The sequence below is a fragment of the Paralichthys olivaceus genome, chromosome 20, assembly GCF_024713975.1.
Source record: "Paralichthys olivaceus isolate ysfri-2021 chromosome 20, ASM2471397v2, whole genome shotgun sequence".
In the NCBI taxonomy this organism is placed as follows: Eukaryota; Metazoa; Chordata; class Actinopteri; order Pleuronectiformes; family Paralichthyidae; genus Paralichthys; species Paralichthys olivaceus.
Window position 1 is genome coordinate 12263677 of NC_091112.1, and position 19628 is coordinate 12283304.

Below are 19628 nucleotides of genomic sequence, written 5' to 3' on the forward strand. Positions count from 1 at the left end.
AAGGAAAAGGATAAGATGACATTATTATAGTTCCAACAACATCATGAGTCTGAATGCTACATCTTGATCTGAGAGCGACTAGCATTTTAATTCTTTTTAATAAACGTGTATTTTGTGATAACGTTTTGTTCACTCTAATATGTTATACCTTCGAACCATGAAAATGAGATTACACAAAATGAACTTTTCACAATTAAAATTCCCTCTTCTCATCTTCCCATCATGAACAGTGGTGGATTTATTACCTCTGCCAATGAGGCTCTGGTGGACGGATGTAGTCTGAGTCAGGGAAGAACCCTCTTAAATTCTGGTGTAGATCTAAATCCGGGGGTTGATCCAGGATTTTCTTTTTTACTTTCTTTCACATTGATTTCTCAGAGAATCATTCATTGATCTTGATGAAAACAGGGCATGTTTATGGGCCTGATATTTATCAGTGTGTGCAATTTGGTGCAGATGCAAATAAACGTGGATTCATCTGGGGACCGCTGCCTTGGCAGAGGTACATGTTCCATTCTTGATGAAAGTGTTTTGTTTACTTCAGCAAATACCATAAAGTTTTTTTCAATCCTTTATTCAACATTACAGTTTTATCAGAAATTGGACTGAAGTGTCCCATTATGAATTATGCTTTGATAGCAGTTTAACAACTTTTATTATAAATAGTTTGATCCATAATAGCACTTTGAATTCTCTATACTAACACAAATTTAATGGAAAACGTAGTATAAATAGTGCTATATAAGGGCTTCATGAGTGGATGTGAACTTCATTATTCCCCCCAGTGTTATTAAATTAATTATAAATTCAATTATCTAGGATACACAGCGGGTTAGAGTTATGCAGATGCCTGAAACCTGTTTTCTTAATGAAGCTTACATAGGCAAGTTAGTTGGACAAGTTCAAACTGTAATTTACTGAACCACCGACAGGGGGACAGTCTCAAGGGATAAAAGCAGGTCAGTAGCACAGTCAGGGACCAGCAGCCGTGTTCCTGTGAAAGGTGTCAGTGAGCAGCTGGATGGAAGGATACACCGTGCAAATCTAATTTAATACATGTGATGTGTATTTCTGAAAACACACCACGTTCATTTGTGGGATTTTTCATTGAAATAATAGTTTTTAGTTAGAAATGGGGTGGGGCTGCGGTGGTTACTAATGGTACCCTGCTCTCATTGGTCAAAACGATGACTGACAATCTCCCTGTCCAATCAAATCCCGATGCGATCCGCGCTCTGGTCCAATCTGCATGAGTTTCGCAAATGTGAAACGAAGTTTCCCCAGTAGCAGCAACTAGGGTGTTAGCATTTAGCTTGTCACATCCACCTCAGATGTCCATTTGATTAGAATAAAGTCAGTGGGCTCTTAGTGTGAGGATCCACCGACGAATCCCCTCCACTGTGCCGGACCGAAGAGCGGCGTGTTCGCCATGTTTGCGCCGAGAGGGTCCCAGTTAACCGGTAATTGAAGCTGATGATAGCTGCGTGCTATAAGCTAGCATAGCCATCTGAGCGTTTCACCGGTACAGGCGGACCTCTTTGTCTGACAGGGGAAGGCGTGCTCTTTTGTTAGGCTTCTCCCTTTGTCCGCTGGGTAAAAGGGGAACTGACTGGTCAGGCTTTCGCACTTATCTGCAGTTCTGAAAGTATTTGGAAAATGCAAAAAGCGAAAAAATATTTCACAGAAGGCCTGATTCAGTTGACGATCTTCCTCAGTTTGATTGGAGTTCGCGTGGACATCGACAGCTACTTGAGCGGCTACTACACGCCACTGATAGAGATTAACTTGGGTCCCAGCTCAGCCTACACCCAGACACCCTTCCACAGCCTGAGAGACACTCTTGACGGATACCCCGTGCACCCGAAATGTCCCGAGTTGGACTATTTCTTTGCGAGCCGCCGGCTGCTGGATGAGGTGAAGACCCTGGGCTCACCGCGCTTCCCCACACAGTTGAACGCATGGCTCGTCCACCAAGTGTCTGCCACTGACCAGGCTGACTGTGGGCCTTCGAGCAACGACAGCACCGATTCGGGGTTGCAAAGCCCCGGGGAAGGGGCCAGGGATGACCGTGAGAACCTGCCTTGTGATGGCCCAGAGGTGTCCCAAACAACCCCCGAACTCGGGCCTTGTAGCAATGGAGCCTGTGGCTTTCTCAAAGAGGCAAGTGTGTTGTTGTTGTTGTGTGTGAAGTGTAACACAAAGTCACCCAGAATCATCCACTTCAGTTAAATGACTCATTTATTTCAGTGTTGACTGACGGAGGTAATGACCTGGAGTTAAAACTTCCTGAGAGATAAAACAGGCAGCTAGCTAACTAGCAGCACTAACCCATGTTACACAATGATGGCTGTCTGTCCAACAAATCACTTATTATCTTCCAACATTTCCTGGTGCACCAGCCAGCAGTGTGATAAACTGTTGCCAGAACTTGAAGTGAACATTCACTTTCACATTTGTATGACTGAGTGTATCTACAGCTGTCTGCTGCACCTGTCACACTTCAACATGGATCTCTGTCGCATTAAACCCTCTATAGATGTTGACTTCATAAGATCAGTGGATTGGACCCAAACATTTTAGTTTACTTCACATATTGTCACAATTTATTTGTTGAAATATCCTATTCAGGGTAACTTCTGTATAATGTCTCTCTGCCATTATGTGTTTTTACCAGTTTGGAATCACACCCAGACCTTTCTATTCAACTCTTCCACTAATCCAGTTTTTCTAGCTCCGGGGCTCAAACAGCTGCTTGGTGGCAGTTGTTATGGTTAATTGTGTAACTTTATCCAGGACCCAATCGCCAGCTGTGAGCCTCAAGAGGTGGAGGAGTGAAGCTAACACCCACGCCCTGTTTGCTTACACAAAAGTGGTGGTCCATACTTGAACACTGCCTCCCATAGTGTTTGTTCCCATCGATGGGCCATGTTGACACCCTCCCATTGTAAAATAAGTAACAGCTTAAAGGTACAGTGTGTAGAATTTAGTGATATTGACTGTTGAAGTTGCATGTTGCAGCTGAACACCCCTCACCTCACCCTCTCCTTCCAAACATGAAAAAGAACCTGTGGTAGCCTTTAATCATCATACAAACAAAAAAGGTGTTTAGTTTTAGTCTGGACTAATGTAACATGGCGGCCTCCGTAGAGAGGGTCCCCTCGATGTAAATATAAAGTATTTGAATATAAAGGGCCTTATCTGGGGTAAAGGAAACTACAATTCATACAATTTAGATGAAACAAACTAATCATGAGAATTATTCTACATCAACTTTATGCCAATAGTTCCCTTTCACCTAAATCTTACACACTGGACCTTTATGATAGTGGTAGAGCAAGATTTTGTGGTTTGTGGAAACATAATGTTTCAAAAGATGTGGTCATCCCACATTTGTGATATTTGACAGTTAAAAAAAAAAATCCATATTTATCTCCATTCACTGCATCAGTTGATGCTGGAAAAGCTGCTCCAGTGACAGTGGACAAGCTGAGACAGGGCTCAGGCAGAACTGCGCCACTGTGATGCATGTTTGCCCCCAGCAGTTACAAAAAAAAAAACCTGATTCAGCAGTTAGTCTCCGTTTGAAAGTTGAGAAATTAATTTTCTCCCCCGGAATGGAGACATGAAGAATATTGTGTCTGTGGCAGGCAGCTGGTGACCTACATTAAAGGCTGTTCATGTACCAGAAGGGTCTTACAACATCTCTCCTGGTTAGGTCATCTCTGAAGATTATTAGCCGGACTGCTAGAGCTCTGAAATTAAATGCACTTTCATATATAAATACACCAACTTGCACATTGTTTGTGTCCCAAAAGGCAGCTGAAGTTAATTGACCTAATTTGAATTTAGTGGGGTCCGGTTTCTGCTGCAATGAAACCAACTGTTAATGATAACAAACGTCATCTTTGTTACATCACTAATCACTGCTGAAGATATCCAGTTATCTGCAATTGCTGGACTTTGGTCACTGAACCAGAAATGTAATGTTCTTCAGGTTCACTCGGCTAACAAACTGTGTGTTTTGCTTTTCCTTCTCTTCTATCCCAAATCCTCTGAATCTCCTGTGCCCCAATTCTATCTCTGCTTTTTTCTCCATCCATCCTAACAGGAAAATGACATCCAAATTAAAGAAGAGGAAGAACCTGCTCCGCTCACTCAGTTGGCTCACAGTTCCACACTGGAGCAAGAGGTATGATCCTGATTGTTACAGTTGCTGTCATAAATTGCTGGATACTGTTGATGATGTTTCACACTGCACAGTGTTTGTCAGTCTGTCACATTTGAAATGTACACATGTGATGGTGTGGAAAATTGCATTACTTCAGTTACACCATTCTGATCCTAGTGCAATTTTGGATTAGGATTGTGAGATTAGGAATGGGGAAGTAGAATAATTACCATCTCTCACAGAGAAAGACTTCCAGTTCCTTTATGTACTAATCTATAAAGATTATAAAAAGAAAGATAATCCATAAATATAAGGATTTAAGAATAATATTATGCCTTTGCAACAGGTTTCCCTCCTGCATTTCATGTAATTTTAAAATATGTTCCTTTAAACTCTGACACACTCTAAGAACAATACTTACTGTATGAATTAATGTTGTATTCTGTGCATGTTTTGCCTACTTCAGAGTTTACTCGAAGGTATTGCACTGTCTGACCCAGGAAGCCACCCTCCTCCTACCATTGATATTGACCAGCACTGGAGCAGTTTACTCTCTCTGTCTGTCACTGACCTTGATGTAAGTAGTCTGTCCATGTTCATTACTGGTGCGTCAGGAAGGGCTGAAAGTATTGATGATGTGTGTATAGCTCACCTATAAAGATAGACTTTACCCTTTTGAAAAAAAGGGGAAATCATTATATTGTCATCAGTGTTGATATTGCAGCTACAGACTAATCAACAAATGGACTCTGAGAAGAGTGAAAATTAGTTTGATTCACTGCGAAACTGCAGTCGGTCAAAGGACCTCAGCCGAGTCAGAGGTCTTTTCAATGTTGCTCAGGAAGGATTTGCGTTCATGTAAAAAGAATGTGGCCACATGCACCCCAGACAACCTCCAAATGTGTTCTAAGTGTTCAGATCTCAGGACACAGTGAGTGTGTTCAGACCTGTACTTGCTGCTGACCAGTTGGGATCCGATCATTCTGGGTTGATGTTAATACTAGGTCTGTCCCATTGTGATCTCCATGTCACTGTGAAGAATAAACAACAACCAAAATAAATTTGTCTTTTGTAGGACTTGGATTCTCTTGTTACGGATACTGACATCACAAGTGCCATCAGCCAGGACGTCAGTTTGCATGATGCCATGGCTGCCACTGCTGGTGCCTTTGGTATGACATCAGAAAGAGGGGAGGTCCGACCAGTCACCCAACAAAGAGCCCTGTTCCGACTAGAATCCACAGGATCCTCACACTCAGATGTGTCACCAGGGATGGCCGTGGGCTTGGCTGCCCTCCCCTTTGCAACAGTATGTAATTTAACTAGAAATGAGTTATCGCATAGTGCACTGGGTGGCTGTCTGGATGAGGCAGTGTTTGACCAGATCAATCAGCTGGGTTTTGAAGGCCTCGACACCATTAGCTCCCACCTGATGGGCTGTCTCGAGAGCGTAGCACCACAGGCCCTTGAGGACATGGACTCTGACTCTGGTCTCTCCCTGGAGAGCAGCTCTGGAGGTCCAGTCTCCCCAGGTAAGTCCAAATCTCTACAAATGCTCATAGATCAAATGTATACCAATTGCTTGTGGTGCTAAGAAATGGTTTGTTATATATATTAACACAATAACTAACTCCTCCCTTGCCCAGGCTCATCCGAGATGTCCTCTTCATCCAGTTCATACTGTGAGGATGAGTGTGGAGCAACCGGCTACAGCAGTGATGTGGATTCACTCCCTTCAAAAGGCATTGCGGACTACACCACAGCATGGTCACCTGTTGATCTGAGTGAGAGTGTGTGGCATGACCACAGCTACTCATCACCTGCTTTCTTCAACCAGCCGTCTGTAACACTTTCCCACAAAGGTATCAAGGAGGAGCCTTTCAGCGACGACGACGACGAGCCAAGGTCGGAAGACAGGGAGCTGAGTCGCGATGAGCTTCGAGCCCGTGCCATGTACATCCCCTTCTCTGTCCTGCAGATCGTCAACATGCCCGTGGAGGAGTTCCTGGAGGTTCTTGACGGTCACGGCTTCTCCCCTGAGCAGGTCACACTCCTGAGGGACATCCGCAGGCGGGGGAAGAATAAATTGGCAGCGCAGAACTGCCGCAAGCGCAAGCTAGATGCCATCACTGGGCTTGAGGAGGAGGTAGAAAGGCTACAAGCTCAGAGAGACAGGCTACTGAGGGAGAAACAGCTTACAGCCAAGACTATGGGGGCTGTGGGCCAGCAGATAAAGCAGCTGACCAGAGACGTCTTGGCCCGGCTGAGGGATGATTCGGGACAGCCCCTCAACCCAGAAAGATTCACCCTGCAGTGCGGGGCTAATGGTAGAGTAGTTGTTCAGCCCTTAAGACGGCCTGCTGTCTCCACATCAACTGGCAACAAAACAGACAAGAGAAAGAAGGACAAAAAGCAGTGATGCAGTACTTGCCAGATAAGACTTGAGTTTTTAGTTTTTTTGAATATTTCTGAACTTAACTCACCAGACTCTGGGTTCGGGATCTCCTTCTGTATTAGTGTGTGTGGATTCACCACTGTTGGGACCCTAACTGGGCACAAGCTGCAAAAAGAAAAAAAAAACTCTGAACATGAATAAACAAAAAATAATCTCTGTACATAAAATATCTCATGGGATAAAATGTAGCTCACACACTGGACACAACGTTTGCATATTAAAGATGGACAAGGCACTAGAGGCAGATTAAGAGAACAGCTTAGATGCTGTCAACACCACCAGTTTCTCAACATTAAACTCACATCTTGTTTCCACAGATAATTCTTGACACGTCTAAAATCAAACATGGCCAGCATTGTGACAGTTACTGGAAAGAAATCTTTGAGGATGATTCTATTTGTTTGTTTGTTTCCATGTAATCTTGCTTCTCAGTGTATTCAGTTTAAAGAGAAGGTTAAAGATTGTATTTATTAAAGTTTCTGAGGTTCCTGAAATGCTTATGTGCATCACAAGACTGTCAAAGGCAGTGTTTTTTTTTCAAAGCGGAAACTTAATTACATAGAGCTAAGAATATTGGGACAGTACCTAAAGTTTACAGATTTGTTTTAGATACTTCGTGGCATGTAGCGCAGAAATTGGAACTGAAATGTTGAATAAGAGAATGAATATGTTCTTTTCTTTGTGTTTATTATGTACAGTATACCAATGATTAAACTGACAAGGCCTTAAATTAGCATTTGATAAGAGTTTTGGTTAGTGTGGGTGTGCACATTAGAAACAAATGCACATTTTTAAGAAAAAATCGTTTCCTGTTTAAATTTAATATTGAGTCTTTCATTTCAAGCTCATTCTGCTGACTCACTTTCTTTGAGAGTTACTAAAAGAGTTTTGACGAGATTATATTCTACCTCACGCCTCAGTTCTTATAGATTTTGGTGAAATAAAAAAGAAAACACTCTTTTTGTAAGTGCACTCATTAACTACAAATCCTTTGTTATTAAAATTATCCTAAATTGACTTAAACCACCCCGTTTCTGGAAAATACAATCACCAACTCTATTTAATATGAGTGAATGTTGTTTGGATGTTGCTTTTTATATACATTTGAGATTATCTGAGAGTTCAAATATTGAGTAGAAGTTCCTGTGTTATTCATGGAAGTGTTGCTTTATACCGTCGGCAGAGTGAGTGAATTAAATGGGACGAGAACTGCATGTAGTTGTTAATAGTGTGACTCATTAAATACCTTTTATTTTGTTATTGACCCTCACAAATTTGACTTTAATTTCCAGTCTTGCCCAAGAGTTTACTTTGCTGTTTCTATAAATGCTTAGGGAATTTCAAAAGTTGATTTTTTTTTTGCAGGCGTTGTTCTTTCTGATTAAAAAAAAGAATAAAATAAAGTGAAACAATTTGTGTATTTTTTTGTGCCACTTCCTTAGAAGCTCTGTCTGTAACCCACACTTGATGATCAGTTCTATTGAAATAGATTCCTCAGGACAATGTCTCACTGCTCAATTGCAACAGACGGCCACGAGGTGCAAAGGTGCAAAGCAAATCGCGTTTCGCCTCCAGGCTTCCGTAGAAGACCTACGATTATAGTCGAGTTATTTTGGCGCTCGACCTGCGGAGCTGCAGGCCCCAGATAAAGAGGAGGCAGACCGCGTGGTGAGGAAGCATCGCCGACGAGAGCAGTGCAGACCTTACGGTGAGTAAGTAAACTGATTCATTACTTTATAAAACAAGCAACCCAGCCACAGCATTGCTGCTCAGTGTAGCCCTTGTAGCTTAGAGTTAGCCACGGCGTGATCCCAACAGCACAAGCTAGCTATATTATTAAAGCCTTCATACTTGAGTATATGATCAGTGAATGCTACGACGTGTCTCACAGTTTCCGGTTGTGTTTTGGGTAGATTATAGTCAGCTAGCATTTCCACGAAATAGCCACATCCCAAACCCTTTATAGGCGATTGGAGCGTTTCATTGGAGCTTTACAATTGCTTTTCTCCATCGCTAACGCCAAATCCCTACCTCGGACTTTAGCTTGTATGCTAACACCGCTCCTGAACCTGCAGCGTTGCACTGACGATGCAGAGCGAAGGTAATTGTATCTCCCATTCCAGGCCTGAAATTATATTAGCCACAGATAGCACGGTAGCTAACCCGCATAACGTTAATTCTCGAGTGGGTTTGCTCTGGTTAGCATTTTGCACAGCGCTCGGCTAAGCTAACTTGCGCGGTTCTCAGATGACCATTACAACAGTGTTTATGTTTTACACGTTGGCTTGTTCGTAAACGAGGCACTTATTCCATAACAGTAACGGCCATTGTAGTACCCTTCACCTGTGGAGTAATTTAAGTCCGTCTCCATAACTGAAGTGTGGATAAGAGCAACAACTTTTCGAATTTGACTCTAAGTACAAAGCTAAACTCTTTGGTTTGTCTGTACCTTTTTTTTCAGTGCACAACATGGGGAAAAAGCAGAATATGAAGGGGAAGAAGGATTCACAGGATCCGCAGGAGGAACCTGAAGAGTTTGTGGTGGAGAAAGTGTTGGATCAGCGTCTTGTTAATGGGAAAGTAGAGTTCTTCTTGAAGTGGAAAGGATTTACAGAGTGAGTTGCCCGGGACACCTGCTGCCCCCCACACCGCTGAGCTGGGAGTGCTTCCCTGGTATGGGGTCGTGCTATGCTTTTATCCATTTTATGGAATCAGCATTTCTGCATACAATCTAGTTTTTGAAAGTTAAATGCATTGTTTGTGCCTTCATTGGTGGGAGTCTTGAGATGCGAACGCTGACCCTCCTCTCTTTGCGGCTCCTTTTCAGTGCTGATAATACCTGGGAGCCAGAGGAGAACCTGGACTGCCCCGAGCTGATTTCAGGATTCTTGGAAGCCCAGAAGAACATCACAGAGAAGCCTGCTCCCGTCAAGAGGAAGGCATCAACTGAAGAGCCAGAGACGGAAGCAAAGAAGAAAGATGTGGTGAGTTGACTAATATTTTGATGCATCTTCAAGCAACATTTGAGTGAGATGATGCCATATTAATCTTAGCGATGAAAATTCTCTCTATGAGGAGCATTTGTCAAACTTAAAGGTCCAGTGTGTAAGATTTAGGTGAAAGGGAACTATTGCAGATAGTTGACCAATTAGGGGGAAAACCCTAAGGTTTAAAAAGGTTTTGATTGTGAAAACAATGTGAATCACACGCTTTAGCCATATCAAGTCCATTGAAAACCTATAGGATATTTTAATGAGTGAATGTGGTGTCCCAACACTATTTATGGTCGATGTTCCATTAAAATTGTCACCAGTCTGTTTATACTGTATTTAAAAGATCTGTTACTGAAATTGAACAGCTCCTGACCCCTATCCTTTAAGGGGTATATTACATAGATGATTCTTTTGAGAGATACATCCTCTGGAAGGGCTTTATGTGAGCACACAAATGTCCAAATGAGAAACTCCGGACGCCTTCCCCTCTAGTAAAACCTCTGGATAATCTAAATGAGTTTATGTTAAAAGACAGCAGGAGATACTCTAAAGGATTCACTGCAAGTGAGTGCGAAAAACCCACAATGATTACATATTTCAAGACTTGAGTGCATTGTTCATGTGTGAAAGGCAAAGTCCTGAGAAAGACTGGACCAACTTGTCTGGAAATTTTCTGGAGTTCATGTCTGAAAACAGCTTTAGTGAATCTTTACTTCTTTCCTACCTCACTGTCTGAGCTGCAGCCAAATATTAGTTCCCCTTCCCACAGAGTATGTCGCTGGTCCAGTGCAATATTTTATATTTGGTACAACAAATCACAGCTCGAGTTTCTTCAGCGTGCACATGTGTTCTGTTGTCACCGTTTACAGGCTGAAAAACCACGTGGCTTTGCTAGGAACCTCGACCCAGAGCGGATCATTGGCGCAACAGACAGCAGCGGGGAGTTGATGTTTTTAATGAAATGGTGAGTCAAGAAGGAAATAAATCCTCCTATGTCCATACAGCCCAATCTCTATTTTTTAGTTAATCGTGCACTAGTCTGCCATTGTTCACTGTAAATAAAACATTATGTTTTTCTCCTTTTTTTTTTTCTAGGAAAGACTCAGATGAAGCAGACTTGGTCCCAGCCCGTGAGGCGAACACTCGCTGTCCTCAGGTGGTCATCTCCTTCTACGAGGAGAGACTGACATGGCATTCCTGTCCAGAGGATGAATCTCAGTAAAACCTTCCCCCGGTGTCCCTGCAGTCCTTTGCACCACTTATGCCCTTCTCCTCAGGACTGACATTTCTTCTCTGGCATGCTTTCTAGTTTTAGCTCGCTTAGTTATTTTTTGAAGATGTTTGAAGACTTGAAATGTTTGGCAGTCAATGAGAGCCATGTTATTTGTACATATTAGCTGAACTGATGGAGAGAAAATCGGTGATGGTGTTTGTTATTAATCAAAAGTCTTCCGGTTTCGTATTCTGATTAGTTCGGCGATGGCAGTGTAGAAGCCATACCCACCACTGCCTATAATCATACCTGGTCAAATTTTGTAAATTTGGTAAACTTTGGTTTTGTTAAGCTGTCAAACACCTCTGGTATTAAAATCTGTCATTTAAGAGTATGTTTCACACCAGTGATGTTTTCTAAATGTGGTCTTTGTATACTTTGTTTGTATATATTATTTGAAGTTCTAATAAAGGTTTTATGTGACCAAATCCCACTCATTAGTTACGGTTCCAAAGGTTTAGAAAGTAAAATCAATATTCAGATTTAAGTATAGCTATTCCTTTATTTTTCCTAGATGCATTACAAAAAAATTTCATTTTAATAAGGGGTTGAAACTTTGACTTTGGGATGCTGCCAGGAAAGCACAGTTAAATTTAAAGTGATAACAAAGTGCAATAGTTTGATTTGATAGTTACAGCTGCATTTTTCAGCCGTCTCCTGAAGAGTTTGATGTTTGATCTCTGTCACAGAGCAAGTTTTCTTACTCTTCTCTTTCCTGCACATGGAAGGCTTGTAGTATACATGTATGCTAATCTAGACATATTTACCTTTACTCCTGTGAGATTTTAAATGTTAGACTTTCCTTTGTGAGTTTGTTCAGTTTTGGTATTCCTGCTATGTTTGAATAAATAATTTCCTCCCCCCCATAGTGCCAAGAACTTTATGATTTTGCAAAATAGACTCAGTTGATTTCCCAAACATTTTGTGGAGTTATAGGACATCACCCAAGGAAGAACCCATTCATTTTTTTGCAAATACAGGAACTTTAATTTTGCAAAATAGAGTGTCAACTTTTTCAATTTTTTTTCAGGATTATTTATAAATATTGAGGAAACGGATTAGGCATGATCAGGAGATTATTGGTGCAGATTCAAATAAATATCTGGATCTAATGAATTTAATTTTAGTTTTATTTAGGTCTGTTGGAATTGGTGGATGTATGCACTTTGCTGAAAGCCATTCTTTGTTATTATTAAATCTCAGCACCTCATCACCTATAAAACAACCGCGCTCTGATGTCAGAGCTATCTTTGACAGTCCCATCACTGGTATCAGGCTGTGGGAGATGGACTTCTAGTTATGTGCATGTGCCTAAAATTAAGAAAAATGTATTAGATTTTTTTCTACACTCATGAATCAGTAAGGCCGTCAAGTGGCAAAATCCCATTTTACCAAAAGGAGTGTACATATGATTCAGTTTGAAACAAAAACACTATCACACAGCTTGTCATGGCGTTATTAATGACCATAAGCTATGTGTGTGTGTATGCTATGTAAATATTGCACTTGTAACTTGAGATGCAGGAACAGTAGGAGGGCAGGTTCATGTAAACACTTTTTTAAGAAATCAAATCAGGTGTTTTTATACATGACACCTTAAATCTGGAATGTCTTGATTAAGTCAGAAGTGCAGCACAATCTCACCACTTGTATGCAAATCTTCTACATCAGGAATCAACCCATGATCAAACACTTAACTCTGCATTCTTTAAGATTATAATTGGATTGTCTACATGTTGCTGCTTGGTTTAAAAGTTGGAAAATGGACACAATAGCTTGTGAATTACTTTGATTATAAAATATAATTTGGTACATACATAATGATTGGTGTAAATATGTATACATTTCAATGTGAGTGAAGGACGTGACTTTGTGTGCACACCACAATCGCAGGACATAATCTCAGACTTTGTGTTTAAGGGTTGTCTTTTTTTCCTTGACTTTATCTCAGATTGCTCTTAATCGGCCACTTCAAGTGATTTAAATTATCTTAAAGCTTCAAAACAAAGCCTCTTATTACAGTTTGAAACCGAAACGCAAAAAGTGAAGAGACTTATCTGTTGATGTCACCTTCGATGAGGAGACCCCTTTATATGCAAAATAGTCTCCCGCTTTTTAACCTTTGCCCCTCTGTCATACCTTCACCCTCTCAGTACTTATTTATAGTCACATCACACTGGGTCAACATCCCCTTCTTGGCTGGACTGAAACTTGGAATAAACCTCTTTGGTCAAACGTAAGAACTCTATGATTTTATTGTTCAATCTAATTGCAGGCCATATGCACATGTATTGTTCTTTCCATTGTGGTGGTGGTGGTAGGGTACCGTGTGGTTTGGCCCAGGGTTTACAGGGCATGTGCTGCATCAGGAGAGAAACTGCTGGTGTAAGTTTTGGTGAAAGAGGAAAAGTGATTGATAACAAAAGGAATTAATGGCAAGACTGTAAAAGTTGTGGGTGTTGGTTTGTGTGAACCATTATCCCATGATGATAGAATATCTTTCTAAATAAGCGTTAGGCCTTTTGTTGCTGTTATTTGCACTTTCCCTCTTTTTCCTGTGGGAAATCATGTTGTCTGTCCAGTGGCTCCTGTTAAAAACACCATGGATGAGAAATTCTGAAAGAATCATAGTAAAACTTAACGACTGTGTTGTCCGGTTTAGCTTTTCTTAAATTCCAGAATCACACAATAAAAGAATCATAATTTTTTTGAATTGATAATGTATGTTTGACTGTATGTAATGATTTAGTATGATTTAAATACTATATAATGACTTTATTTCATTTTTACAATTGCTTTGCTATTAATAACAGGTATACATAAATTAATTTACAGAAAGATTTTGACTAGCCAGTAAAATTAGGTTAAATTAAAAATAATATATTACAGCACCTTAATCAGCAACGTAGACAATAAGAAAGCTCTGCACAGCATGATATTTTAGATTTATTGAAAGATGACATTTATTTTTTGTGGGGAACAACAATAAACTTGTCTATATAGCACCTTTCAAAGAAAAGCCAGATCATAATAGGCAATGCAACACAAATAAAATAACCACAATAAAAAGTAATATGGAAATGAAGACCACAAATAAGCATAAGTTAACAGAAAGGTGGCAAAAGCAACGGGAAGAAGAGAAGACAGGATTCAAAGAACCGGGGGTATGATGAGAAACACGAATAGATACAGAGAGGGGAAACAATAGGGAATGTACATTTTGCAATCAACAGGAAACTTTAGAACATGTTATACTGTCCAAAATATGAAGTTGAGAGAAGGGTACTGATATTGAACCTTAAAGAAATAAAGCTAAGATATGGTAACGTTTATGAAGAAGTTCAGGAAACAAAAGTTTCTTTTTTTGTTTCAATATCTCACAGCGACACAGAGACAATATAACTGTACGTTGTATTTATTTATTTATTTTGGTAATCAGTGAATGTATTTAGGTTCCTGATCCACCCTCCATACCAGTTGTTGGCTATAAAACATCAAAAGAAGAAGACGTCAAACAACAGTGGGATTCGAACATGAGACGTGAAATAGATTAATCTGGCCCCGTGCTTTTGTTTTAACTCTTGAGGCTTTATTACAGTTAAAGGTTCAGTGTGTACAATCTAGTGATATCTAGTGGTGAGGTTGCATGTTGCAGCTGAATACTCCACACCAAACCTGAAAAGTTGTCATAAAAACTCAAAGGCTGTTTAGTTTGTCCAGTTTGGACTACTGAAAAAATAAAAGAGGACCTGCTATAGATGTTAATATAAAGTATTTAAATATAAAGTGCTCATTCTAGGGTAACGAAAACATCAATGTTGGATTGACACACATTAGTAGAAACATCTCTAGGATTATTTTATATTCAGTTTATGCCGGTGGATCCCTTTCACCTAAATCTTACTCCCTGGACCTTTAAGGCTCGGCTGATTATCTTACAGAGACATTATCGTGCACGTGTTATTCATGGTTCCAGTTGAGCCACCATTTTCCCTCCTGCTCCTCCTCCTCCTCCTCCTCCCACCAGGTGAGACCATTTAAACTGATGAAGAACAGGCCTCGAGGCTGCGCGGCACGTTTCTCCCACGCGGGACGTCAGACCGTTGTCTGTCTGCGTAGAAACATTGATCAGTAATATTCATGCAACCATATTTATTTCAACACCACAGTTTTATTCCGAGTGTGTTTTATTGCGCCGTGACGTGCAGCGGAGGTCACAGTGAGTCCGTGCAGCTCAGTCCACACCAGGCCGAGCTGAGACCGAGGAGCCCCCGCTCCGGATCACTGAGCTCCGGAGGTCACAGGAGGGGGAAGGTAGGACCGAGCGGCGACTTAAAGTAGAAATGGAGGGGGGCGTTTTAATATTTATAATTACTGTCATTGACTTTTTTTACGAGGCTCTACTTTGTTTCCCTCTGAGCTTCTGATCAACCTCAAGTCCCGTCAGGATCATTGTTAGTTTGTCAAAATCTCGTGATGATCGCGAACCAAACCCCGTGAATTATTATTATTTTCTAATAAAGTTTGAATTGCACCGTCTATTTTCTTAGGGTTCTATATATAAGGTAGCTGTCACGAGTGTTGCAGATGTAACACGGATCAGAATCGGCTTTACTTTGGCCACGTTTTTGTAAACACGCAAGGAACTTACACTACACGATTTTCCACTGCTTCCACATGGACGTGTGAAAGAAAGGTACAGAAATACTTCACTCGTGTTGGATGATGTGGACTGTACTGAATATCAAACGGCATGTGAAAAGACAGTGGGAGAATATGCAGTAATTGGAACACAGTGTCAGTATATCCACACAAATCAACTGCTCCTGTATGTTGTAAACAGTAAGTTCCAATGAAGTAGTGCAATGGGATAAAGTAAAAATGTGGACAGGACATGATATGAACATCATGTGCTATATATGTATATATATTTTCAGCATGCAGGATTAATATTGTCAATGCAGTGAACAGGATATTTATTGACAGTGATGAAGATGATGATCATCTTGTGTGGTTCAGAAACTGTGCATATCCTGTATAAGTATAGTCACTGGCGTGGCTTGTGCTGACATCAATGCCTTGTTGAAGTTATGCTGAGTGATTTATTGCATTAACTGGGTGTAATTGCAGCCCAAAGCACAGTGTTCATAATATTGTGTAAAATAGTGGCAGGAAAATAATATTATTATGATATGGTACTTGCAGTATTCTGTTGATCTCATTTGGCTACAGGAGATTTTGTAGAACTTAATGATTTCTGTGAACAGCAGTGCATTTTTTTTTCATTCTTTCGTAAATCATTGCAAAGTGCAGCTGCCATGAAACCAACACTGTCGTACAGGAAGAAGCACTCTGCAGGTCAGCCTCTTATGAGATATATAAGACCGGTGTGTGTTTCATGTGATGTTTTGTGGTGTGTCAGTGGGGTTTGGTTCAGAGTCCCTTTCAGTGAATCTACAGGACTTTGTCACTGTTTAGTGATTTGGACTTTAAAAGCATTTAAGTGCCATTGTCTTTTTTTTTCTTTTTTTTTCTTGCAGTGTGAAGAGGCAGATGACCATATGTGTTGCTGAAGCCTTTAGATATGCATGTCATGTGAGCTCAGGGAATCTGTGTAAAGGGCCGACTGTAGTGTGCTGGGAAAGGCTTTCTCATTGTTTGTATGTTGGGTCCATACTAACATGTTTAGATCTAAGATTTCCTCGCAGGAAAAATCCTTGTTTGTGTCCTTTGTTCCCCTTAATGCTGCTTCAGCTCAAAATGTTGGTCTTTAGAGTATTGTCGACTAGGCTGCAGCTTAACATAACTAATCTTGCATTGAAACAATGAGCTTTAGCTGTTCTCTGGTAATGAAATGTATCCTAATTGTTGAAATGACGTGTGGTCATTTGCTCGGTACAGATCCTGATCTTTCTATGCCACTGACACTTTTTCTGTTTTCTTCCAGGTGTGTGAACCCATAATGGACAGTATGCTAGAGAATCTCTCAAAAACTGTAAGTGGTCAAGCATGCTCCATCACACGGCACCTCCTCAGTAATTCACCCACCGGGTCAATTTAAACATGGATGTAACTGATTTTGAATCTTGCAGGAGTTTGTCAGCATTTGTGTTCGAGATCCAATGCTCCATAAAGACAACCTATGGCACACGCACGTAGACTACGAGATCTGTTTACATGTAAGTGCCACCTTTAAAGGTGGAGGGGAATGAGGCTTAAAGTTCTTTCTGTATAGTTTTGTCTTTGAGTTTGTGCTTAACATCTGTATTTCTCCCTTGTAGACAAATAGCATGTGCTTTCGAAAGAAGACCTCCTGTGTGAGACGGCGTTACAGTGAATTTGTTTGGCTGCGTCATTGCCTGGAACAAAATGCTCTGACCATGTATGTTCATACCCGCACATGTTAATTCAACCAGTTCAGTTAGTTAGTCCCACCATAAAATTTACTTTTCATAATGTTCCATTCGTAATATTGTTTTAAAGAGATGTTGATTCAACACTATATGTCAATAGGTTTTTAAACTCTATTGCCTTTAAAAAAATATGTTGTTTAGTCTACCACCAATTCCAACACAATTTTATAAACAGCCTCTAAACAATCAAGTTGAACGATCAATTTGAATCAGCACCTCAATAAAACACAAACTGAACTTTATAAACATATTTGTTAGATATCTTGCAGGACTGTTTTATTAGACTGCATTAGTTTTTGCCATTTGTAGCTAAACAAACATGCAACTGCGTGAGTTGACATTGATGCGATTTCCATCGCATATAACTTTAATTAAGCATGCAAAGTGGATTTTCTTTGATTTTTCTCTCATATTCTTGTCCAGAGAAGTACCAAAGTTGCCACCGTGGAATCCTTTCTTCAGTCTGAAGAACACAGAACAGGTGTCACAGAGAATGAATGGCCTACAAGAGTTTTTGGAAAAGTGAGTAACTCACCCTGTAGTTATGAAGTTATGTTTTCATCTGCGTTTGTTTGTCTGTTAGTTAACAGTCTTACACAAAAACTACTGGACTCTTCAACAGTCTTTTGTTTTAGTTTCCTGTTTGGCATTGTCTCATATCCTTTCTTCTCTAGCGTTCTTCACACACCATTATTGTTATCAGACAGTCGGCTCCATCTGTTCCTCCAGTCGGACCTCCGCATCACAAAGATCGAAAGGTGTGCCCTCGGTAAGACTAGGTACACAGTGGCTGAAGCCATACAGTGTTCCAACAGGCATTACATCGGTAGATTAGAGGTCAAGGGCTCCTGTGACTCTGACTGCGAAAGGTATTAACTTTGACTGCAATACCTGCATTAAAATTCAGCTCCCTGTCTCAAACTCTGAATTGACCCTTTCACCCCTCTTTTCTCTCACTGCAGCACTTCGTCGTCAGGTTTGGGACGAAGTGTGGACACTACATCGGGACATAGCCTAGTCCCCTTCCTCGGGTCCTGACCGACCCAGAGCTTTTTATGACTGAATCCACGTGGTGGGCATTCTGAAAAACAGCTGATACACTGCCAGTCGTACTTCCACAATCAATGTACAAACCTGTTTGTGACTCTGTTGATTTATTGATTCCCCTTATACGATTGTTTTAATCATTTGGTTTATTTTTCTCTTAAAACAGTACATTGTTCATTATATTCATTATATAATTGTACATTTGAATTTGTTAATGTGTATTTGAAAAAAATATTCATGTTTTTAAAGAAAGTATTGTATATTTGTTACGGTGACTTCTTAAATATTTCCTATGTATATATTTTTATCAGCACTGAAGCTTTACTGTAGCGAGCAAAGGATGTTTTGAATTGCAGACAGGTTTTTTTAGTAAAATATTTGAGAACTTTTATGATTTGTTATTGGATAAATAAACTTTTTGAGGAAAAACAGAACGTGTCTTACGCCATTATTTGCTAGTACATATCCTTTCTTCAGCTGTAGTGAAATTTCTACATATAGTGGGATTATTATAGGATTATTTTATTTTAACCTGAGACATGCAGCTTGATGAGTCAGCGCAGCCACGCACTGCTTCAACAGCCCAGTAGAGGGAGTGAGGATATCACAGGACCTTAAACTGCTGAATGTACAGCAGTGGGATGTTGGTCCATGTTGACAAAGATGAGTCTTATTTTTTGCACTGTGGGGCTTGTGCACATTATTAATGTACTTCATTTTAAAAGATTGATCTGTATTACACATCTTAAAAATTGCAATTCTATTTGTACTGAGTCTGTCTGCAATTCACTGCAAGTGCATTTTTAGACTCTGGCTGGGTGAAAATGTAAAATATCAGATGTTGCCGGTTATGGTTTTAACAGTCATGATGCACTCTTGTGTATTATGTTATCACAAGTATCCAACTGCCTCTTGTACGACAGGAAAACACAGGCCTGTTCAACCTTTACCTCAAGTGGCTACTTTATTAGGTAAAGCTCAACTGTAAATCTGACTTATGAAGATGATAATCAGTACTGATACAAAAGGGAAATAAATCATGGTTGCACTGTATGAAAAACTTAAAAAGCCTTTATTAATGGCTATTTCATTGCAAGGATGAAAATTATAAAAACACTGGCTGTCATTGGGGTGAAAATCCTGGCTCATAAACATAATAGGCCGTTCAGGTGACTCATTGGAGGAAAATAACCTTCAAAGATTTAGATCTACCATGTTAGCCATTGGGTATTTATGATTAAAAGTCCTCGACAGCTCAACTGTGAATTTGACCTTTATA

At 40.3% G+C, this 19628-nt stretch overlaps 3 protein-coding genes across 10 annotated transcripts; all 3 read left to right on the forward strand.

Moving 5' to 3' along the window:
- The first annotated feature begins 1266 nt into the window (after positions 1-1266).
- nfe2l3 (nfe2 like bZIP transcription factor 3) lies at positions 1267-8035 on the forward strand. Its single transcript, XM_020090659.2, has 5 exons — positions 1267-2160; positions 4109-4189; positions 4635-4745; positions 5244-5700; positions 5815-8035. Exons 1-5 carry the CDS (start codon positions 1657-1659, stop codon positions 6585-6587), a joined length of 1926 nt encoding a protein of 641 aa, XP_019946218.1. The 5' UTR covers positions 1267-1656; the 3' UTR covers positions 6588-8035.
- A 53-nt stretch (positions 8036-8088) lies between these two features.
- cbx3a (chromobox homolog 3a (HP1 gamma homolog, Drosophila)) lies at positions 8089-11317 on the forward strand. 3 transcript variants are annotated; one of them, XM_020090662.2, is made up of 5 exons: positions 8089-8331; positions 9085-9238; positions 9451-9607; positions 10486-10580; positions 10712-11317. In XM_020090662.2, the coding sequence occupies exons 2-5, from the start codon at positions 9093-9095 to the stop codon at positions 10836-10838; spliced, it is 525 nt and encodes a 174-aa protein (XP_019946221.1). In that variant the 5' UTR covers positions 8089-8331; positions 9085-9092; the 3' UTR covers positions 10839-11317. The 3 variants fall into 3 exon arrangements, with proteins under 3 accessions (XP_019946221.1, XP_019946220.1, XP_019946219.1); XM_020090661.2 differs by having other exon boundaries at positions 8174-8335; XM_020090660.2 differs by lacking the exon at positions 8089-8331 and adding an exon at positions 8354-8724.
- Positions 11318-14935: 3618 nt separating this feature from the next.
- snx10a (sorting nexin 10a) lies at positions 14936-18783 on the forward strand. Of its 6 annotated transcripts, none has more exons than XM_020090506.2 (7): positions 14936-15203; positions 16837-16884; positions 16982-17068; positions 17171-17271; positions 17726-17824; positions 17977-18171; positions 18265-18783. In XM_020090506.2, exons 1-7 carry the CDS (start codon positions 15030-15032, stop codon positions 18338-18340), a joined length of 780 nt encoding a protein of 259 aa, XP_019946065.1. In that variant the 5' UTR covers positions 14936-15029; the 3' UTR covers positions 18341-18783. The 6 variants fall into 6 exon arrangements, with proteins under 6 accessions (XP_019946065.1, XP_069372946.1, XP_069372947.1 ...); XM_069516845.1 differs by having other exon boundaries at positions 17977-18071; XM_069516846.1 differs by having other exon boundaries at positions 18006-18071.
- Positions 18784-19628: the final 845 nt, after the last annotated feature.